Source organism: Medicago truncatula, chromosome 7 (genome assembly GCF_003473485.1).
Source record: "Medicago truncatula cultivar Jemalong A17 chromosome 7, MtrunA17r5.0-ANR, whole genome shotgun sequence".
Taxonomy (NCBI): Eukaryota; Viridiplantae; Streptophyta; class Magnoliopsida; order Fabales; family Fabaceae; genus Medicago; species Medicago truncatula.
The window spans coordinates 34019967-34044980 of record NC_053048.1 but is presented as its reverse complement, the minus strand read 5'-3'; the positions used below and the strand labels follow the sequence as shown (position 1 = coordinate 34044980).

General features: G+C 32.6%; 2 protein-coding genes across 2 annotated transcripts; both read right to left on the bottom strand.

The window, feature by feature from the left end:
- Positions 1–1422: 1422 nt before the first annotated feature.
- LOC11427259 (elongation factor P) lies at positions 1423–6041 on the bottom strand. The gene is made up of 7 exons (XM_003623574.4): positions 5825–6041; positions 5668–5745; positions 5470–5576; positions 3354–3431; positions 3047–3148; positions 2246–2327; positions 1423–1730 (listed from the first exon to the last, which is right to left on the bottom strand). Exons 1-7 carry the CDS (start codon positions 5955–5957, stop codon positions 1609–1611), a joined length of 702 nt encoding a protein of 233 aa, XP_003623622.1. The 5' UTR covers positions 5958–6041; the 3' UTR covers positions 1423–1608.
- Positions 6042–13997: 7956 nt separating this feature from the next.
- Positions 13998–18359, bottom strand: LOC11432567 (probable serine/threonine-protein kinase PBL1). The gene is made up of 5 exons (XM_003623572.4): positions 18126–18359; positions 16106–16779; positions 15350–15607; positions 14998–15117; positions 13998–14824 (listed from the first exon to the last, which is right to left on the bottom strand). The coding sequence occupies exons 2-5, from the start codon at positions 16736–16738 to the stop codon at positions 14195–14197; spliced, it is 1641 nt and encodes a 546-aa protein (XP_003623620.1). The 5' UTR covers positions 16739–16779; positions 18126–18359; the 3' UTR covers positions 13998–14194.
- Between the last annotated feature and the right edge of the window lie 6655 nt (positions 18360–25014).

Here is a 25014-nt window from a genome sequence, read left to right as displayed (position 1 = left end):
AGTTTCATCGTGGTTCTTACTTTTTCCAAACACACTATTAGTCAACTCAAACAGGCTTAATGATGCTGAAATGGATATTGAGTTGCTAGTGCGTAAGGAATTTCAAAGGTGTGGAGTCTTGGAATACCATGATTGCAGGCAATGTATGTCCTAAGTGACTGCTTTGAACTAGCCTTGAATAAGAGTACAATGGTGACTCTGCTTGTGCTCACACAGGGTTGCTTGTTGGAAACAGGATTGTTCTTGGATTAGATACCACTTGCTTGGTTTGAATATTCAGCTCAGAAAATAAGTATGAACAGAAACATAATAAGAAGATAGTTTGATCAAACTTTCAAAGTGATAGTAGACCCTTGAATCTCATGACATGCTTCATGCAATGGATATTCACCTAAGCAATAACCATTACTCTACCAATTTGATAGTAGAGCATTGTGTTCATAAAATGAATGTTCTGTTGATTCCATTGCTTGTATCGCTAGGTGTTAGCGGTCCTCTTTTGTAGCGAGTTGAGTGGATTTGCCTTTCTCTTCTTCTGTGTTGTATCCATTGTACACCTTGTTTAATATAATTAGTTGTTTCTGCTGGTTATAAAAAAGAGTATTTTTCAAGGTGTTGGAATGTTGGGTTCTTTTGTGCAGAGAATGCTCCTCTCAAGGTGTACACCTATTGAGGTGTTTAACAAACATTTTTCTTAATTTTGAAGTATGTTTTATCTTGGGAAAGACAAATGTTGCACATACGAGTCACAGTTGCATAACGTTTTATAAGAAATGATTTGATATGTGACCCGACCTAATTTTTGTTTGTTTTCGGCATTTGTAGCAATACACGATCACAACACAACAAACAACATCAGTAATTGTTCTATATATTTTTAAAAATAAATAAATGTTGGTATTAATTTTATTAAAATATAATGTGCAAGTATGAGTGGTATGATAACTTAAACTAAAATTGTCTAATAAATCATGGGAAAACTAAGATTTTTTCATAGGTGAACCAACACTAGTTGAGTTTAGCAAGTTGTTAGCAATGATGTGAGTTGTGTTTATCTGAGGTGTGTAAAGGCTAGTGCTATATTTGCTTTGATGATTGACCTCTCATGTAAGACCTTCCTTCTTCCCTTCTCTAGCTTTTTATTATCATTTGCTTTAACCTGAGGTCATCAGTAAGAGTACTTCCGGAGCACTCTTTAAGACCTTTAAATAGTAACTTTTTTATGAAAACAAGTGTAATCAATGCATTGGAAATCGAAATATTTAAATCCTTATTCTTGAAAGACAACAATTTCTTAGCAACCGTACTAGAAAACATTAGCTACTTATCCCCAAATTTTATGGTTGACTTTTTCTTTCTGTTCATTCCATTGAAGACTGCAAAAAAATTATGACGAGGACAAAATTTCATGCACCACAATCATGATGAATAATGCCGCAGGAGCCTCAGTTTCACAACTAAAGTTACAACAAAATTTTAACTCGTTGTTCTGATGCACATAGTCATTGTGCTGTGTTAACTATTACATATGCTACATGTTATTGTAAAAGAACAAAAGAAATCATGATACTCTGAACTTCTATTGACGAAAAAACTTGATATGAAATCTTAAGCACGGCTCATGTACTGCCCAGATCTTGTATCAACCAGTATTTCCTCGCCTACATTTACAAAGAGCGGAACATTGACAATAGCACCAGTGTCGAGAGTTGCTGGCTTTGATCCACCACCTATCAAACATATTCTATATACAGTTAGTTCTACAAGGGAATGTAAGACAAAGGGCAATAAAAAAGCACAATAGTATCACAATTGATTTTTTTTTTATTCTGAAGACAGATGTACACAAACTGATCCTACTCTCTTGGCATTCAATATATCTAAGAGGTCACGAGTTAGACACTTACAAATGCAAGGTAAAGTTACCTACAATGGATTCACAGTGGATTTGTCTCTTTCTTGGATCCTGCCAAGGTGGGGGCTTTATACCCTAGGTTGTACTTTTTTAGCTTTTATATTTATAAGACCAATTATTAGCCGATAAAACCCATTCGCACTATTCGCACTCCCTTGTTTTTTAATGCCAAATTATGAAATATGCATTTAGGGAATATTGTCAACCAGATAACTTTATCATTTTAGTGTATCAATGAACTTTTGTGATTCCATAAAGGGCTGGCAATTACAATGCTTACAATATAAATTTGATCAGAAATAAATTAGCAGTATAAGAAAATGGCATCACCTTGGGCTGTGTCACCCTTAACTACGGGAACCACATCGACTACCTTAAGCTTGACTGTTATAGGGAGATCAACATCAATAACCTGAAAATTGCCACAGACAAGTTGCTAAACAATTTTATTTATAAACACCGTAATGTTAATCAGCGAAAAAGCTTCATTAGTTGTCTTTAAAGTGAACAAGTATGATTCCATCCTTAAATTTTATGTTAAAAATAAAATTACATCAAGAACGGATACAGCATTAATCACTTAAGGAGCCCTGCGCCTAGCAAGCTATGCATACGCAAGTATTGCATTCAAAATACAAAGTTGCAAACACACTTGAAAGTTGAAACCATTAACTCTTACAAGAATACACCTAGTACTTGTCAATGCTGAGTAAGCATTGAAACTATTTGACAGCACTCTAAGTAAAACACCATTTGGGAAAAAGGAATATTCTCAAATAGCACATTGCATCAAAATATATAAGCCCAAAGCATGAATATAGCACTGTACCATTCAACATTTCAGACAACCAACCATACAAATTCAAAGACATCAAGATAAAATAGAAAACTATGGGATTTGCAGTACATTTTAAATTAGTAAAATACATTAGCAACTATGAATCAATGCTTTCCTCCATTGGGACAGATTGAATTGCAATTAGTTACTTCCCCTTATTTACTCATATAACAATCAAATTAATTAAAGTTTTCAAATATTTGAGCTCATATTCATTACTATCAATAATGGCCTAGAAAATAAAGGTTTGATAGTGTGAAAGACAGTCATAAATTATGAGATGAAAAGGTTACTTTTCCATTCCATAACAGCAAATTGCAGTCCATTCCCTCTTTCAGCCACTTTGTTTTGTTCCCAACATCTGATTCATCCAGACGAGTCTCCTCATATGTACTCTGATAATATAAAATTAACAAAGTAAAAATTAAAGGGTATGAACTGAAAGCAAAAGAATTGTTGGAATAGAAAATTTGGACCTAATTAGGCTAACTTTTCATTATAATCAAGGACTGATAGGAACTAATTAGTCATTCTTACGAAAAACATTGATATCTACAATTAGATCATGTATAATTAAGGATTCCAGTTTCCAGATGATACCAAGTCCATGAAGACAAACTGAACACCATCTTTATACGTGAACTGTTTTGTTTCCTTGACTATATCAGCTTCATCAATCTGTCAAAAGGAAATAGAACAGACAAGATAACAACAGAAAAGGTAAGTCCAATAAGAAATTAGAAGCAACAAATTGATAGAGACAGGACTCTTATAATACTTTGCAATTCATGTGCCATAACATCACTAAAGACTCTTACCACTCACATAAATGAGTTAGATTAGCTTAGCTATTCACAAGAAAACCTCAAAAAAACAAATTCTTTCGGGTGGGTGGGTGGGTTATGAGTCATTACATAACAGTCATTTATTAAGCACCAGTTCATTTATCCTCCCATATCGTACTCGAGTTCTGATACGCTGACAGGCATCGGTGAAGTATTGGAGACCCTTTAAAAAAATAGAAATAAAATTTGAAATGCTCTCGATACGACATCAGCATGCCTTTGGCGTGCAGTCAATACATCTGACCCTTTTTTTTTGGCTTCGCATCTTATTCCCAGGTACATAATTTATGTTGAATGTTATTATTCCCACTCATTAATTGTAAGAAATGCAATTTATATCACACATTCACCCATTCAGCTCTTAATACCTATATTCCTACTTCTTAATTGCCACAGATGCAATTTATATCATCGCTTAACTTTTTTCACCCATATTCAAACTTTCATCACTTTTATTTATTTATTTATATATGTATCCTAAGCATATTGTATCCTATATTTTTCAAGAAACGACGTGTCGTTGTATTGAATATGTATAGTATCCGATACTCTTATTGTGTACTTGCATTATAGTTTAGGCATAAAATTGTAAGACAAACAGCATAAAACCCTCCACACTAAGTTGCATCGTACTTGTATAACAAACGGCAGATTGATCCACTCACCAGCAAATCTCAATTAGGCCCAAAAATCTGTTGCCATTCTACCTCTAAAAATTGGGGTGGTTCGGGTTGTTTGCTCATGAAGGCAGGTATGACGCAAGTTTTAAATACTATCACATAAGCAGATTCAGAATTAATTCTCTCTCCAAAGTGAATATCAGCAGGTAAAATTCTAATTTGTGAATGTGTGGAAACCATGCCACACCTATATTACTAAAGCTTGTTACACAATTGCTACCCCCATAAAAAAGGGGGTTTCCGGTTACGAGACGAACAACGAAGTAGAACACAGGTTGAACAAGCAACTGACAAGGAAATCTAAATGTTTGGTTTCCAATTAGCCTCAATGCGTGTCTGGTTTCATTTCATGGTAGAAGGTATTGTAATTAAATTTCATTACACTCCTCAATTAGGGAAAATAGAGGTTTTTGGATATTGTCGGGCAAAGTTGATTTTGCCTTCGGCACTCGGTTTGACTATAGTTGACCTCAAACTAGATTTCAGAGTAAAAAAGTAACTTCCACATTGAGTCAAAGAATTAACACTAAGTTTCACAGCAAACTAGATTTCAGAGTAAAAAACCCAAACATAAACGATTTCACCTCAAACTCAATCGCAACTAAATAAATTTTATGAAAGCCCGGGATTAAAAGCCCTTACTTTAGGCCCACCAGAAAAAAGATTATGTTCTATTAGTTTTTACAAAGCAAGAGGGTCACACAGTCCGGCAAAAAGGCACTAGTATATATATAGCATAAAGGTCACACATGTTGGCAAAAAGGTCCAACCTCGCTCGTAGTTTTATTTAGGTCTCACTCACCAATGAGTTGGTCCTAAATCAATTTAATTCAAAATTACCCTTATCAAATGCTCACCAATGTTGTCAAATATCGGCGCTAAAACACTAAGGCATAGCAAAATTGGAATAAACCTCCATTTTCCACAATCCGCAATTGAATAATACTGACACTCAATCATGTTTTTTCTTTCTTAGTAGGAAAAAAAAGGCAACTATGACTACATCAAGCTTATCTCCCTCTACCCCTAGCCCCAAAAAAGAATCTAATAAAAATGAATCATCAAATTGACTTCAGAAACATAATCGAAGCAATTTCGAAGTAAATTTATATTCCTTCTTCTACTAAATCCACTAACCAATGCGACACAGTAAATAGAGAAAAAGAATACACAAAAACTAAGGCACATTACCGAACTTCCAGCTCTGAAGGTCTTTTCAACAGTATTTCCAGTAAGATGATTCTTAAGCTTAGTCCTCACAAATGCGGCACCTTTTCCAGGTTTCACATGAAGAAACTCTATAAAGCCAAAATTCAAAACACAATTTTAATCACTAGTGATTATAATCAAAATCACAAACATTGCTAATTAAAAAAAAAAAAAAAATACCTAAGACACGCATAGGTGAACCATCAACTTCGATATTGGTACCAACTTTAATGTCATTACTAGATAAAGCATAAATTTCTGTAAAAAAAAAAATGCATAGATTAGCAGAATTTATAAGGGGTAGTTATAATAGAGGTTACTGAAAGTCAAAACTCACTGAGAAAATGGGGTTTAGAAGGGGTGCGGATAGGAAAGTTGGAGGGGTAGGAAGAAGAAGATTTGCGGAGAGAGAAAGATGAAGATGAGAAATGGGAGAGATTGAGCTTCAAGGTAACACTTCCCACTATCATGTTGTGTTGTCGTGTGTTTTCTTACTGAAGAAAAATGGTTTGCAAAGGATAAGGGAAGCTTTTCTAATTCACATTCTATGTTTCTAATTTTTTTTATTTTTTTATTTATATTTCTTTGAGATGGTTATACTAGGTAGCTGTGAAGCCCGGATACAAGATACGATACGGATACGATACTGCATCGATACGGAAAAATTTCAAAAATCAAGATACAATACGGCTGGGATACGTTAATAAAAAAAATTATATAATTAAATGTATTATATAATTATAATCATTTTTTTATTATGTAAGTATCTTAACAAACACAAGAAACCAGGCTCGTAGCACATTAATATAAATATAATATTGACGATTAAGAGAGTGGTAATTACATACGCAACATATATCAAAAAGAGCACCAGCAGTGTTATACATCAATGCTACACTATATCCAAAAGGAACTTGTTAGTGCTATATTATATCGATCCAAAAAAGAATCACTATATCCAAAAAAAGAACACATCAGTACTAAGAGTTAACACTAACAAGTAACTAACGTTTATAATGTTTTTATTCTTATTTTTCACACACAAAAAAAAAAACAGAAATCAAAATAATATAAAAAAAACACAAGTATCCGTGCGTATCGGGATGTATCGGAAAGTATCGGATAATTATTTTTTAAAAAAATAAAATTTAATATTTGGATACTCTCCGGATACGTATCGGGAAGTATCGGGCAGGTATCGGTGCAGGATACGCAGGGAATACGGTACGTCATCCATTTTGAAGTATCGGGGCTTCACAGCTAGGAAGGAATACTGATTCTCGGGCAATTTCTATATAGAATAATTCTTAATTAGATTTTACTTTTCTTTTAGTCAAACTTTGATTTACTACGGCTTTTTCTCCTAAAAATTCAAAGGTTAACCAAAAAAAAAATCTTAAATCGGTAAGATTTAATATTTTTTTAGGGGAATAGATGTTAATTCTCTCTCAAAAGATTTCACACCATTACATTTTTAGGATTGAATTTGAACCTAAAACATCTAATAAAGTTGAAAGAGATCTCTTATTATTTCGTCGAAGTACTTTTAAATTTCTCTAACTAAACTAAAATAAATATTTTACCATTCAAGTCTTTTTGGATTCCAGCTATGTTGCTTGGTTGTCTCAATTGTGGTGTTTTACCTTAGATATACACGATTGAGGTTTTTTTAATGTCCATTTTCTTAAAATATATTCAAATATACCCCAGTTACTCAATTGAACAAAAAGACATACTTTTAAACTCACAAACTATATCAAATCTTGATACTCTAAAATTGAGGATACATTCATTTTAGGGTTATGTTAACAAGTGCTCTAAGGATACTTGTTAGCATTTCCCTTCTTTTAAATATGTATCATATTCCGATGCTATGTGGATACACGTAGATCATACATGTCTTAAAAATATCATACTTTTTTTAAAATTAAAAATATTTAATCGAATATATATGAGATACTTTGTGGATACAAATACAAATATATATATATATATTCTAGAAAAAATTAAGGGTATAAAAATGTGAAGTAGAGTTGTTTGATATTGGCGATAATATACATATGTTTAGAAGTCATGTTCATTATGAATGACGATGATGGAAAAGAAACTTTAAATTAGTTAACATTAGATAATAATTTAGTTTTTGTGGTTTTACGTAGAAAAGAAAATACATAATTTATTAATCTACCAATAATTCTCTCACAATATTAAAGAGCATATTAGTGAGACTAATACATATAAATGGAGGCGTCGGGATCGAACCCCGATCATAGCGTATATATGGCCCGACGATTTTAGCATTTTTGTTAGTTAAAATAGGACATATGAACGACTCCCATCTATCTATAAATATTAATTAATTGTGAAAATGAATAATTTTGCTTATAATTGAATATACAGGGAGGAGAAACTTTCTTAAAGGTAATAAGCAAATGGTTTTGGGTGCTAACTAACTAAGCCACATTTCATTTTTGTTGACTAACAAACAAATTCTAGATACTCTCTCTTGATACGTGTGAGTTTGTGAGGTGTTAACTTGACTTTCTAAGGATAATTTAGTCTTTTCCTTTGTTATCTATACACTTTATTCTATTGATTTTGTAAGTTAGTTAACGTAGTAGTAGACCCTAGCCTCCATTAATGTTCTAAACCTTGCCATCTCTGTGTCAATTGGATTTCTTTATTAACTTTGATCTGTATAGCTGCAAAATTATTATTTAGTATTTGTTTAAAATTGGACATTGCAAATACAAATTACATATGCTCGTTTTCTTACTTTGAATTTGTCTACTATAGTTCTATCGAGCAATCAACATTTTGTGATGTGTTCCCACTCCACACATGAAATGAATCTGTGTGGCAAGGTAGATTATTGTAATTAACATTGCATGATTGCATCTATACTTTTTCTGACCATATATTTGTATTTTACATACTACAATGTGTCTTATTTTAGAATAAATTAATGCTACAATATGTTTAATTATTAACACTTTGTGTTTTGTCTTATGTGTAGGGTTTCCATTGTTGAAGCATTGTTTCTCAGTCACTACTTGAGTTGCGAGATACTGGTGGCATAAGCTGTAAAAACTGCTTAAATAATTCAAGACTTCAACGTACGTGTAAGATAAATGCATTAGTGTTTATGATGTTAGATTGTACTCCCTTAAGATTATGTCACATAGATTAATAAAACTTTATAAATGATAGACTGTAACAATTTCACAAAATTATAGTATTTATTTATTAATCATCAGGTGTAAACTGTTTTCATAAATGTTGTAATCAGAAGTTATGCAATAGTATTAATTTGAAGATAAGTTTTATAACAAAACATTCAATAATCAAAAACATAAAACAACACTTATTTTGAGACATTATTCTTTTGCTAATGTGACATTCAATATGTGAGTTCTGTAAATATTAAATCTGTTACTTGCATTGTTCTTGAATTTCAAGTGCAAGGAATTGACAATTATTATTTCACAGTTTCAAGTACTGAAAAGGCGAAGAGGTCACTTTCCCCTTCCATTGAAGAACTTTGACATCACAATGTCATTAAGGTTCCAATGTATCATCTAAGCCAACCAAGACTGATATGAAAGTGAGAGAAATATATGAATCATTAGCTAGGACAAATTTGAGTATGACCCTTAATACTCCTTTTGGAAATTCAAATTCCTTTGGTGGTGGTGAAAAGCAACAACAAACTGAAAATTCAATTCCAAATCTCTCAGAGGCACAGCCTAAGTCTCAGAATCTTTTGCACAAGCTCCCTAAGTCAACTCTTGCTACAGAGTCAGAGAAAAATGTGTGCTTGGCATCTCCAATTCATCATGTCGCAAGGAAATCGCCTGTAAGACGACAAAGGAAACATATATCTGCACGTAATTTGCCTAAGATTACTGATCAAGAATTACAACAATTATCTGGAGAGTATCCATTACTTTGCTAAATTTTTCATTATATGTCAAATGTTTTATGCTAGGAAGAATCAACTTAACATCAATTTAGACTATATAGTAGTACTCGATATTGTTATACCGTTCAGGTTCAATTTACTGTCGTATCAATCATGTCTATAACTATAAGTGAAATAATGTCCATAAATTTGTGAAATTTGATTATTCCCCATTTTATTTTATGTAGAAAAACTTATTGTTTATTTGATTAGTACTCTTGGAAAAAAAATATATTTTGTGAACCATAACCAATGATGTGTGAAAGCTTAAATTCCGCTGTTGTGCCACTATTCGAGAAGACATTAACTGCTAGTGATGTTGGCCGACTTGGTCGCATGGTTCTTCCAAAATCATGTGTTGAAGTAAGTTTGGTAACCAAGCATCTCAACTTTGCTCTTAAGTCTTAACCAATAATTTTGTTATAAATCTTTGTGTAATTTGTTAGAACTGAAAGTGAAGGAATTTTGCAGACATATTTTCCACCTATTTCGGAACCAGGAGGCGTTTATTTACAAATCGAAGACGTGAAAGGGAAGAAATTGGTGTTTAAATTTAGATTTTGGCCAAATAATAGCAGCAGGATATATGTTTTAGAAGGTGTACATGCTTGGATTCAGTCTATGCAATTGCAAGTTGGAGATTTTGGTATATTTTACTATCCACTCATAGTTCAATAGCAATTGTTTTTACTATATTCCAATGTTACTTTTTTCATATATATTATTATTTCACTGTCATGTAGGCTCAAACTATGGATAGAAATTTACATAATATCTTCCTTTTACAAAAAAATTTGCAGTAACATTTAACCGGATGGACCCAGGGGAGAAACTGATAATAGGGTTTCGAAGGGCATCGGTTTCTTCTATACAGGTAACATACTCTAAAACGATACTAGCAAATATCTCGCGTAAGAATGCACATATGTGGAAAAACATATAGCACAAAACAGAAGTGTAAATTTCTGCAATGTGTTATTAGTGGAAGACTTTTCTTAGAATGAGTACATTTAGTAACATAAGGATCATGTGTCTTATTTGTCCTATGGCTCCAATTGAAATGAAACTTCCTATTTTTGTATTTATCATAAATTCTTTCCCACCAGGTGAATAACATTGCTATGTCTAAGGGCATGAAAAGAAAGAGATTGTGTTTGCCACAAGAGTTAGTAGTTCCTAAGAAGAAAAGAACATGTGACATTGAGTCAAAAAGGAATAAGAGCTTGCTTATTGATAACCAAGAAACATTGATGCTGAAACTTACTTGGGAAGAGGCTCAAGATTTTCTTCATCCACCACCAACAGTTAATTCAAACATTGTGGTGATTGAGGATCATGTCTTTGAAGAATATGAAGTGAGTAAACTTTTATGATTACTAAAATGTACTGATTTTTATGAAATTCTTTATTTGGTGACAATATTATATCTTTGAGGACTAATTCATCAAAATAAACTTTAGAGGAATAATATGGTGACATTTCAAATTTTAAGCACTAATTTAGTGGCAAAAATCAATGAATGTTGAATGTGACAATGCTGTAATCATTGGAGGACCACATTGAATGTTTGCTCAAAATCTATGGAGGAACATATTGAGCCATATTGAGTGCTTCAATTTTATTTTACAATTTTTCAAAGATGTTTTATTGGTGTTGATGGAAATTGACTATACTAACATTGATGCAGGAACCTCCTATCATTGCAAAGAAGGGTATATTCATAAATGGGTAAGATAAACATGTGTGTCAGTGTTTCTGCTTGTTAATGTAGTTCAAATATTCACTTAGTCCTTACAAAATTATGAACTTTTGAGTTTAGTCCCTATAATTTTTTTTATCATTTTTAAGTCCTCGACATATTTAAAATAACATGGTACTTATAGTTCCTATTGTGAGACTAAAAGCACCCTGATCTTATAAAAGGTATATTCTAAAATCACACTTTTATATTTTTCATTTGTTATAGGACATTTTAAAAGCTTTTAATTTTGTTCCATCTTCCATGTCAAGCTAAACTACTAATAGAGAAACCAATAATATATTTTCTTTATGATTGAACCATAGGATGAAGGAGCAATGGATACAGTGTGACAAGTGCTCAGAATGGAGAAAGTTGGAATCTGTGGAGAATTTATGGGGTCAAAGAAGGTAAACATAAAAGACTTTATATTTCTGGTGCAATGCAATTGTTAAATCTTGATTTTTTTTGCAAGTTTTTAAGCTTTTGGATGCTGTCATCAGGTGTTCATGTTCTGCTCCCATGAATTGAACCTAAGGGGAACTTGGATAATCTTTTGAAAATGAACAAGGTATTCATGATGTTCTTTAGTCGTAGAAGAAAGTTAATAAATATCGTTTTGAAAATCTAAAGTGACAAATAATGTGAAACATAAATATTTCAATTGTTATACCGATAATGAGATATATGAATACTTATAACTTAGAGTATCATGAAAATTGATAATATTATTTTGATTGGTGTTTTTCAGATTCTTTGAAACCATTAAAAAGACTTTGATCTATATGATATATGCAAAGAGCTGGTTTTTGATAGAAGACAGTGATATCAATTGATCTGTGTATAGATCAACCACATCCATTGGGAGAAGACTTTCATTGTAGTTGCAATATATACATAGTTTAGGTTTGCTTAGGGATAATGGTAGAATTATTTATGGTTCTCAAATAGGTTTTATATTCAAACTTGTACTTATTTGGGAAATATATAGATCTTATGGTTAGTATTTAAAGACTTTATGTTGTCGTAGTTTACTAAAACAAGACATTAATTTGTCACTTGAAAGTACTAACCTTTTCTGGTTGTCTAAGAAAGCAAAATTTTGCTGCAAAGCTTTCATGTGAAAGTTCTGTCATTTCTTGTAATATTTGTAGATGCTGCTGCACTATATTTTTGCTGCAAGCACACGTGTGACAACAGCAATCAGTAGCGGATCTTGAGTAAATTTGTTGGGGGTGCCAAAATTTTATGAAATATATATTAAGCTTAACTGGTCCAGTGGTTTATTTTTGTTGTGAATTCGGACTCAAAATCACACAAATACAAATTATGATGTGTGGAGCAAAGGAAAGTAGCAACCAATATCAAAGTGAACACAAACAATAATCAACAATAACAGCACCTAGATCTAATCTAGGAATCAAAGTGAAAAACACAAAACCACAAGCAAAAGATAAAGTGAGAGAAGAGAGGAACAAACACACCAAAGATTGTTGACCCAGTTCGGTCCAACTTGACCTAATCTGGGGGAGAGATTGATCTCTGCAATCCACTATCAATGAGTTCTTACAAAGAGATACAAATGGGTTACAAGAAATTAGCTTCAACAAGTTCACAAAGAACAATCCTAATTTCTACCCATTTTCCCAATCTCACCAATGAACAAGACACTCAATGATTTTCACTCACCCAATGTGTTTACAATGTTTCCCAACCTAAGAGAACTCTAATGTCAAAATCGTGTCACATTTTCCCAAACCGTGACACGTTTGGTGCGTACGACCCAAGGTACGACCAACCTTATCCTGAAAACTTGCCCAGCAAGCCGAAAATCATGTCAGTTTTCCCAAAATCGTGTCACGATTGGGCACCCTGCAAAACAGTGCTCACTGCCTAGAAAATCGTGACACGCTTAGCAAATCGTGTCACGATTTGCAATTTTTCCCAACTTCATAATTTGAAGGCATAAACAACAATTTTGCTTGAATGCAGTGTGGGGATGCTGGTTTGAATCTCGACAAGAACCTTTTGAGATGGAGGAAGAGTCGAACACGCAACATTTAGAAGAAAAACAATTGGCTTTTCCACTACAACAACAGAAAACTGTGTAAACATTATGCATGATATAGTATATATAGAAAACTTGGAGGGTGTCGTGGCTTCCATGGGTCCCCAAGTAGATCTGCCACTGACGACAATCAAGTATTATCTTACTAAGTGAGATCTCTCTATAGTTTTCTAGCTATTCATCTGCCTCTATAGTGAAACTCATGTAACTTTTTTAGCCATTCATCCGTTTCTCTAATGAAATCACATGTAACGAGTGAAAAAAGTTTAGGTCTCGACTCTCAACCATTTGGTCGAGGTTTAATCTTTAGTATTCACCATTTGTCAATCTTTTAAAGAAATATCATTTTTAATTTAGGGAAGTAGTATTCGCCATAGCACGCCAAAGATACTTAGCTTACCCTAAGAAAAAAAATAGGAACCGGAATTGGGATGAAAGGTAAAGATTCATGAAGATGGATCCCTCATTGATGCATAAGAAGTCGATGTGCACAATGCACTTGAAGTGTTGCTTTATCAATTTTGGTCTAAATATTGAAACTATATCATTTTGAGCAGGCTTATCTTGTCCTAAAATTCAATTTATATTGTAGTTTTTTTTCTTTTTCGAAAGCTTGTTGTATCCGTTATTTACTACATAACTTTGGTTTGGTCCATACCTTGTTTTAATAGATCATTAATCTTGGCAAAGCAACTTTATTTTATCCCATATATTTTCATTTTGGGCAGGAGAAAGGATAAAAATGCTAAAAACTAAATAAAATTTTCATATAAGTAGGGTATTAATTGAACCCAGTCACCAACCTTTCCACTATCTACAAAAGAACATCACCTCAGCATCACACAGAGGGATTAAAGGTGGAAGAACCACATATTTATCTCCTATAAATTTGTGTTGAACCACACAAAAATAAATAAAAAATGAACATTTATATAGACATTCAAAATCCTTCTACACTGGCCCTTCTAGAGGCTGAAGATGATGACTTACGGCTTTCTTGCCTATCAAGCTCTACCAATGAGAGAGTAGAAGAACAAGCTCGAGGCGGAAGGACGGGCACCCCGGACCATCTTGGAGGTGAAATTGGTATCAGGGCTACTGATGGCCGGGATGGAGAGTAACTCAACCTTGGCGCAGGGCAGATGATACCATTAAGACTTGGCGATCTCAACATTTCCTTTCCAGATAATGGCGCTGGTTCTTGCAGTGGAAACCTACAAGAGTACTTCAAATCCTGTATCGTTTTGAGATGCTCGACGACAGTTCTCATGGTGGGTCTATCTGATGGCTCCTTTTGAAGGCATCTTTGTGCAATGTCGGCTATTGTTCTTGCTGCTTTAGAAGGATAGCGGCCTTTAAGTTGAGGGTCCATGATCAGCGATAAACGGTAATTATCGGCTAGGAAAGGCTTGCTCCATTTGACTAAATTCCTCTCTTCCTTGGGGTGACGGCTGTCAAGATTCTTTCTTCCGGTAAGCAACTCCAAAAGAAAAATTCCAAAGCTCCACACATTGCTTTTGGGGGTCAGCATTCCTTTCTCCAGTGTTTCCATTGATAAGTTTCCAACAGCCTGAACAAAAATAAATTCATGAATATAACAATGTATGAGAGGAAGAATTATGGAACAGATATTCATGATAAATATAAAGATGATAAGGTAGAGAACATTAGCTAAATATATAATAGACACTGTATGGATATCTTAAGAGTTACCGAAAAACATTTGTAAGTCATAGTACTTACAGATGAACTGCTGGAAATCTCTTCCTCGGGAATATGACCAACACAACCATATCCAGAAAGCTTAGCACTGAAATCTTTGTCGATCTGTATGTTGGCTGTTGAGAACTCATTATACATTGCCTGCAACAAAGGCAAAGATGCACATATTATTGTTAAATAGGTCCGTGGAAACCAAAAACTAATCAAAACAGCACTGAAATCATTCAGTACATTACAAAAAAAAACAGAATAAATCATTTCCATTTGCACTCGCTTGGTGGAATCCAAACAGCACATGTGAACATATAAAGCTGACACGATAACACGAAGTTTATTCAGTTCAATATATCCATTATGATTTCAAACTAATTACCTGAAAAGGCCCTTCTTCATGCAAGAAAGTAAGACCATGGGCAGCACACATTGCAATTTTCATTCTTGTATTCCAATCAATTGATGGTCCATCAGATCTACCATACAAAAGGCGGTCCAAGCTTCCATGGTATAGCCTCTCATAGACCAACATTTTGTGTTCTGATCCATCACGTGCGTGAAATCCTAGCAATTTACAGAGGTTTGGGTGTTGCAAAGTTGCAAGAGTATTAACCTCGTTTATGAATTCCTTCAAACCCTGTGAAAAGATAGATACTTTTAGACCACTTCAGAAAGTTCTCATGCCATTTAGAATCTTTCAATGTCATAATAAAGAAAAATTTCGCAACACTAACAATAACTGGTGATTGTGTCACTTTCAATCAGCAGGCATGCAATTCATAACAGTCAATTTGCAAGGATTTGACAACAATAGCATATTAATCAAAGCGAACAATGCTTAAACACCGCACATATAGCAAGTTAAAAGGCACAAAGTGAAAAACCTAAAAGCAATCTTATTCCTCCATTGCATTTATCGGTGAATTCAACCAAACACAACATTAAGGTCAAGGTTAACACATCTCATGCACCGCAAAATACATATATGAATTTGCAGTATAGCCATTCTAAGATAATAATGCAGGCATTTTTTCTCTATATTTGATAATTTCACACTATTTAGATTACCAATTAGCATGCATGAATGAAGATACCATGATATGAAATTAAAATAATACAGTACTAAGAAAATCACCTGAGATGATGGGTGAAGACGTGTCACAGTGGCTTCAAACTTCTTTGAATTTGAAGGATCATCACCAAAGTAAGCTTTATATATGGTGGACGAAAGACATTCTGACATGCATCGATCAGAAGAGAAATTGTGGCAAGCAGCAGCAACTTCCTCATACGGAAAGTTTCGAAGTGAACCGGTAGGAGGAAGCGGCAAAGGTCCAGAAGCATGTAGAGGACCACTAGCTGTCCCCAACTTAAAGCTGCCAATAGCCTTTAGTGAACTACCTCCCTGAGGAGATGGAAGTGGTAAAGGTTGTGGACTAGAAGAACGCGGCTCCTTCATTGATCCTCCTCCTCGGTGTTTTAACTCTTCTTGTTCTTCGTACTCAATTGAGGCCAAAGCATCTTGGTCTGCTACATCAAGAGTCGATGGAGCAGATAATGCCCGTATTCTATTGTTAGTTGCTTTATTAACAGATTGAATGGGTTTCACCCTGGTCCTGAAACTAGGTGGTGCAGACTGTAGTGAGCGAGTGTGAGTTTGAGGTTCAGGAAGTACTGAAGGCGCATGCTCGTTATGGCTTATGCGTTTTACATAGGCAAAAGAATCAGACTTCTTCTTCTTGCTCTTCAATACAGTGAAACACCCCATCCTTTGTACAGAACTAGGTTGTTTTCGAGAATTGTTTATCTCTGCAAAAAAGTTAACAAGATAAAATGAGCATAAATTAATATCAATCAATATGAGATAGGAACTTCAAGAGTAATGCTTAAATAAAATGCAAGAAAACAAGAGAAAATGATAAAGCATCTATTTGTCATATTTTTATCCTAAATTTGGCTATTTTACGAATGGTGTTCTTAAAACTTGTGAATCATGATCAAATATAATGTATAGAAAAAGAATAATTTCTTCGCTTTCATTTCTATGAATTTTACTTCTTAAAATCTTTTCATAACTTTTATTGTCGACACTATCACTAGATAATTGTGGCAGCAACTCTAATTTATGCCAACAGTCCTTAGTTCCAAAGTGACTGTCCATCACAGATCTGCAGCGCTTTTCATCTTTCATAAACTCAACTACCCATATCAACAATGCCAAATCATCCTACCACCACCAACGACTTATCGTAAATGGAACATTAACGTGACCGCATGTCCCAATTCTTTGTACACATCAGTTTGTATCTGGGCTACGCTTGACTTAACAATGCCCCTATCAAGTGATTCTAGCGATACATAATTGAGATTTTTACGGTTCCAGCACTACTCCTGCTATTTGGCATTGATTCTTGCGACAAAATGAAACTCAATGTGATTTGTATTCTGGAGTGAGGACTCACAACGAAACAGGTGAACCGAATTGTGATCTATGTGATTCCAATTATCAAGTGTCTAACTACTAATATGTGTGCATCAATGTTTCATCATTAATTTTCATCCAAAATTAAATGTGAAACACTACAACTAAGGAATAATTTGAATTTTGAAAAGCCCCATGAACCATATTTCCAACTTGTGCATCCATCACATCACATTCAAAAAATATGATCAAATAAAATTACTTTATTTCTCCAATCTCACTCCAAAATTTTATACAACAAATATTTTTTTACAAAAAAAAAAGCAAGTAAGCCAAATGCTTCTTTACAAATGAATATAATAAATAAATCAAGTGCAAAATCCATAATAGCTCCACATACACAACCTTTCCTTAAGTTCAACTACATGAAAAATCAATTCAGATCCATAAAAATTAAAATTTTAACACAAACCCAAATTTTCAATTTAGTTTCACTATATCAACATTAAAAAAAAAAAAGAATTTTCCAAAGCTGAAAATCTTATCCAAACCAATAATTTTCCACAGAAAAACAAATACAAAAATGAATCAAACTGCAAAACAAGTCCACAAAATTGAAAAACACCATCACAGAAAGAAAAAAACTCAAAACTCCAATCTCAAAGCAAATTTGCAGCTGAAAACACTGAACTTTCACAAAAAACAAATAAAAAGTGAAGAAATTTGAACGAACCTGGAGAAGAAATGGAAGCTCATGCAACACAGAAATTGGTAAAAAAAATGAAACTTTGTGTGATTTGAATTCAACCCCTTGTGAGTCAAAGAAAGCAAATTGGAAAAAACTATGAAGTGATGAAGATTTTAGAGAGAGAAAATGAAGAATGAAGAATATTGAGATTTAAGAGAGAGAAAATGGAACACAATGAGCAGTGGTCAAACCTAAACAATACCAAAATTTATTGAATTCATTAAAATAATGTTTTGTTTCATTAAACACCAAACACAAGATCTGCTTTTTTATGTTTGATTTTGTGTTTTTCCAATTTTGCCCTTTTCTTTGCTTTTTTGATTTGGCTTCTATTTTTGGAGTTTGAAATTCAAAGTGACTTTGAATGCCCTCATTTTTGTTATGAATCACAAATGGATGATGCATTTTGTACTTTATGTTTGTTTGAACTTTGACCAAATTAGTTTTCTTTATGAATGAAATCTTTCTTTGACCACCGTCAATTCTTTAAAGATTTGTTGTTACGTTATGGTTTGATTTTGTTTTGGATTTGAATTGAATTGAATGGTTATGGTCTTGTGGAAAATTTAATATGTGCTTTACGTGATTTCCCTTTCAATAAAATAAAAACAACAATGATTCCTTAAAAAATATATATCATTTCAATCATAGATGTTTTAAAAAAAATAATATACCGAATGATATTCATTCATTCAAATTGATAAAATAATACACAATAACATGTTTAACGTTGCAAAAAAGTAAATGGTGGGTCTGCTAACAAACTTATAACATCAAAGTTAATAGCATATAACGGCAAAATGCCTACAAATAATATTATAAAATTTAAGTCATCTGAATACTCTATTTTCGGATCTGCAACATTGACACTCGAGTTATTGATTGAATATGTAATTGGCTGAAATAGATCTTTCAAATGAACCAAACAAACATTGTAACAAGACGCAGAATCAAAGTGTGGGGTCTAGCCATTGCCACATGGCCAATATGCATTTGACAAAAGGGAAAGTTGCACGAGATGACAAGTAGCAAGGGGCATGGTGTACACATGGTGTAGTATATGAGTTACCATGTTGTGGTGCATGCATTGCAAGAGACACATGGTGTGGTGCATGCATTACAAGGGGCACTTGGTGTTTTGCTTGAAAGGAAAATGGCAAGTGTCTTCATGCATGTAAGGCAACTTTGACTTGCTTCTCCTATAAATGGGACCATGGGCAAGCATTCACAACACACCACAAAGAAGAACAACAAAAGCAAGAGAGAAAGAGAGTCATGCTCAAAAGAGAAAAGTTATCCTCATATAGAGTTTCTTTGTGAGAGAAATAGTGAGCCAACCTGTGAGAGTGTTCCTTACAAATTGAGAGATATATTGTAGTGAGATCCATCTAAGAGAAGTTATTGTATTTCCATTATCATTGTAGTAGAAGTTTAAGAGGTACAAGGGTCCCGTGGTTTTTCCTTTCTTACATTGAGAAGGTTTTCCACGCTAAAATTCTCTGTGTCATTACGCTTATATTTCATGTTTCCGCTAGTGCCTATTTTGAGTTCACAAAAGAGGGAAATTATGGAGGTTATTTCCCAACACCAACAACGTCACACAAAATAAAAACAATTATATGTGTGTGTGAAAACCACTTATTTGGATTGAAAGAATAAGAAAAAAAAAACTATGGAGGGATGATTCAAGGTCAAAAAATGACATTAAACCATCCCTCTTCGATGAATGAATGAGAAATGGAACTTAGTTAGACAAAAATGTGGAGTTTCTTTTAAATTAGCATTTCTCTTTTTTTAATTATATGTGTTATTTACTACTTATTTTAACAAAATATTATTTTGGGTTTTAAAAAATGTTTCTCATCAAACTTATCTCTTTCAAATGTGCAAATTTTATCTAATGGTCTCTTTATTTGTAAGGACTTATTGATATTTACATGTTTATAATAGTAAAATCAACTACCATTTAAAGCTAATGCACATACAAATCCTAATGGTAACCAAAAAAAAAACATACAAATCCTAATTAATAAATCAAACTGGCACAGAACAAAACTTGGAGTTACCAAAACTATTTGTCGCAAGATATAAGAAATTGAAAACATGCAAATTAAATCATGAGAATGTTTAGACAAGACACGAAAATTGAAGTATATATGATTTTATTTTGACATGAAACATAATGCGAACTTGCATTAAGGAACTTGCATTAAGTATATATTTGTAAGTATATATGTTTTTGTATATTCTCATTCTTTTGTTTCTTCATTTATCAAAAATCTTTCTCAACGTGCATTAATGATATTTTCTTTTCTCTTCAATTATTTATCCACATACTGTTAAATTGTCTAACTTGATAAACAACACGTATAAAATAAAGAAGGGAAAAAGCTAACAAGTATCTAAAGATAAAATTTTATCTTGGAAATAAATATATAGGCTATATACTAGTTGTTTATACACGATTCTTTTAAGCTTTTCATTTGCTTTGATAAATACCGGTAGTTTGAACTTTGAACTTTTCCAATTCAAAATTCCTACTCACTCAATACATATACATAATACATCACCTCGTGAGATCAATTAATCATTGAGAGTTTGTGTTTGAACTCCTCAATATTAAATACATGTTCTAAATAGCCTTAATTATATCGACATGCGAAGGTCCACAAGTCCTAGCTCAAGTGACAAAATATTAAAATTGTTAGACCGGATGTTATGACCGTAGTTCAAACCTCGGTATCTCCACTTGTGTGTGTGAGTTTATAATGACTTTGTCATTTCGTCTATCTATCATATAGACATGCACGAGTTGAGATCATAATAAATTGAGTAAGCATGTGTTTGGTAAAGCATCACGTTGAACTAAATCAATACAACTTTTCACGTTAACGCAGAAGCTACCATTTAAAGCTTCTTGAAATTGCGGCAAAACATATTAAAAACCGTGTAAAACATGAGTATGGGGTAAAAAACTTTAAACCAAACATACACCAAGTTAATTAATGTTGTTTCAATTTTTTATTTTTTTTTTACAAATGTTGTTTTAGTTGTTAAAGAGTTGACTTACTTGTAAATTGATCGCGAATTCAATTTTTATTTTCAATGTGAGAACCTCTTCGATTGATGATTTGTTAGTACTTTTGAAAAGAAAAAAATTGAACCTTGAAGTTGGTGAGCTTTTTTTAAAGAAAATAAATAAATAATAATAATATGTTTTTTTTTTAAAAGAATAGTAAGAATCTCTAATTCATATTATTATTATTATTATTATTATTATTATTTTTTTTTTTTTTTTTTTCTTTCAAAAATAATAATAATATGAGTTAGAGATTCTTAATATTCTTGATAGAGACAAGTTTTATCTAAAAGTCTTATCTTTCTTTTTTGTGGTAATATAAAAGTCTTATCTAATTTGTGTATTTCATCATCAATATTATCCACGAACTTTTTCAAAAATTATCCCAAATTTTTGCAATTCAAACTATACTCTCTCGTTTTCACTACCAAAAAAAATACTCTCTCGTTTTAGAGCAATACAAACTCTACTTGGCCATATATTGGTCATACTCATAGGTGGTCTTGAATTTTGTTGGAAAAGGGTCTTTTAGACATTTCCTTGGCAAAACATACCAAAAGAGTTGTGACTACAAAAAAGTATGGTGGTGGATCCATGACTAATTTGGTAAATTTCATGGTGCTCCACGATTTTCAACGATGTTAACCTTGATTGAGCGTGACAAGCCGGTCAAAGAAATGAAATTATTATACTACTCTTTCATACTTCTTCGTATTTTACAATAATAATTAAAAAAAGTGTAATTATAAAAGTGACATGTGTTGGTCAAAGAGATCCACCAAGATAGGTCTTTGACTATAATCTTGTGCCGTCCGATTTAAGGATGAGCACTGAAATTAACGGTTTTAAGATTCTAGGTGGGTCCCTCGTGACATCAACCTAATTGCCCTTGCACGTGCCAAGTGTGTGTACAACGATTTCCTAACTTGTTCTTTGTTTAATGGAAATGTTAACGACTACTCCGGAGCACCTTTGAAAAGCCTATAATAATAATAAATTTTTTTTAAAAGAGGGGATTCTAACTTCAGAGATCAATTTGAATTCGAACAAAACTATTTATGATGCTAAAAGATTAGAATTACAAAAAAATAATTTGCATAAAAATTTGTGTATTTAATATATTGGAAATTGAACTGTTTGATTTTTTTAAAGAATAATTTTCTAATTTAGCATGCTTAAAGAGTGCCCCAAGAACACTCGTTCACAAGACCTTTGTTTATAAACTATCTAGGTGACAAACTCAATTAGAAACTCAACTCCATAACTAAAATATTCTGGATTTTAACTCAGATAAACATGTTAAAGATAAGAGAAATGCTAACGAGTGTTTCCGGCACTATTTAAGCACTTTAAATAGTACTCTCTACGTCTCATAATAACTGAGCTAATTGTAAAAAAATATTATCCTAAGAATATTAACCCATTTCACTTTTCAATACAACATTAATTATTTTTTCCAATTATAACTTTAATTAATATTACTTTTACCACTCCCAATTCAATATATTATACTTTACATTTATGATAAAGAATAATGCACCAATACTTGACAAAGACACTCAAAACTATTTCTCTTTCTCTCTTTTATTTATACACTTTTCTTAACCTATGTGAAATGGTCAACTGACTCAGTTAAACTGGGATGGAGAGAGTAAGTTTTTTATGAAAAGTTGTGTATTTAATGTATTGTAAACTGTAATAGTTGATTTTTTTAAAGAATAATTGTTAAATTTGAGATCTTAAAGAGTGTCCGGGAGCATTCGTTAACAAAACCCTAAATATAATAATATCGACATTGTGAATTGAATTAACATTACAAACAAATGTTTTTTATTTTATTTTCATCACTCAACAAAGATGAGTTAACAAAAAAAGTGTCACATCATCCAAGAACGCTTAAATGATTGATAATAGTTTCTTTTAATTTAATCAAGATCTTAATTTTTAATCTAGTCTTAGGCGGGGATGACAATGGATAGGGTGTAGGGATGGCAAAAAAATCCGCATCCGTGGATATCCGCCACGGACACGGAGCGGATACCTTAATGGATATCCACGAATAAAATAAATGGATATTTTAACTACCCGCTAATTAATAGATACGGATGCGGATTTAATGGTATCCGCACCCGCTATTAAACTGAGTGAATTACGTAAATATCCTTAATGCCTTTCAACTTCCTATAAAAAATAAAATAAAAACTTCCTATAAAAAAAAAAAAAAAACTAACCTCGGTACTGGCTTTCTTTGGAACCTCGGTACTGAAGCTATAAGCTGTTTTTGTTGATGACATTGTTGAAGCTAAAAAAGACAACTTCAGGAGTTAGGAAGTGAAAGTGATTGACATTGCTGAAGCTATAAGCTGTTTTTGTTGATGATGAATTTTATTTTATGTTTTGTTTAATCAAAGAATTTTATTTCTATTAAATGTAGTGAACTTTATCTATGTTTTTATTGAGTCAAGGATCTTTGTTGTTGTTATAATCTATCGATATTATGTTTTGCTAAAAAAAAATGCATGTTATGAATTTTTGGTTTTAAATTTACCTAAAAAAATAAACAAATTTTTTTCTTATGAATGTTATCCATGGATATCCGTATAAATCCGTGGATACCTCAAAATCCATGGATTATCCGCTAAATGGATATCCGCATGGATATGGATAGGGTCTGGATTTCATATTTATCTAACGAAGTGGACACGGATATCACACTATCTGCATCCATGGACATCCATTTACATCCCTAATAGGGTGTTATGGTACTCGACAATGGATAGGGTGTTATGGTACTCGTCCTCGTACCTGGAACTTAAAAAAAAATACCCAAACTCATACCCATGTCATTACCCAGACCTATACCTTTAAACTTGTAGGTACCTATACCCACTATTCGCATTTGTGCTAAAAATATATTCATCAAGCCCCCACAAAAAATAAGAATTTGATCAAATTATTATGTAGCCTTATTGTTTACCTAAGTTTGCAACTTTACTATTGTTAACCATGCCAGCTTTCATATTTTTGCTGACATATTCACATTGAGTTTATATTATGTTATTAATAAAAAAATTTATTAAAAATGAGTAATAGTTTAATAGTGTTGTATTTTTTTTAAAAATTGGTATAATGTATTTTAAGGTTAATATGTTTTTTTTTTTTTTATTTCTATATTTTAGTATACTACGAGTGGTGTGTTGATCTTATGAATTACTTTGGAAGCTGTAGTTTAATCATTCTTTGGGTTTTTTAGTATTGACTTCTCTAGTTCTTTGCTTTCTTCTTTTTATTTTCTCCCCCTTTGTATATAGATTGAAGTACCCCTTTTAGTCATATTTATATATTATGATTTCTTCTTTACTACTTCAAATAAAAACTATGGTAATAAAGACAATTGGGCACGTAAAAAAAATAGGGAAATCAAATCACATAGATTTTAAAAATTCATAAATAAACACCATGGGTAATAGTATTATTATTGTATATGTTGTTTTTAATATTTGTTTTTTGTTTGATCAGTAATCTCTTTGTTTTGCGGTTTTCGTTATAAGGAGGCATGGTTCATGTCCATGTGTGTAAGACTGCTATTTATGGGAATTGCTTTCCTACTCCCTCTCCCAGCACACCCCCAACAATCGTTTGAAAGATAACTCTGAGTGTATTTTTTTTAGTTTTAACGCCTTTGGTAGATAATTTTTAATGGATATTTTTCAACATAAAAAGATATTAAGGGGGCTAGAAAAACACGGCAAAAGTTATTATAAATAAGTCATTTTCTTATGCACCTGCATAAAC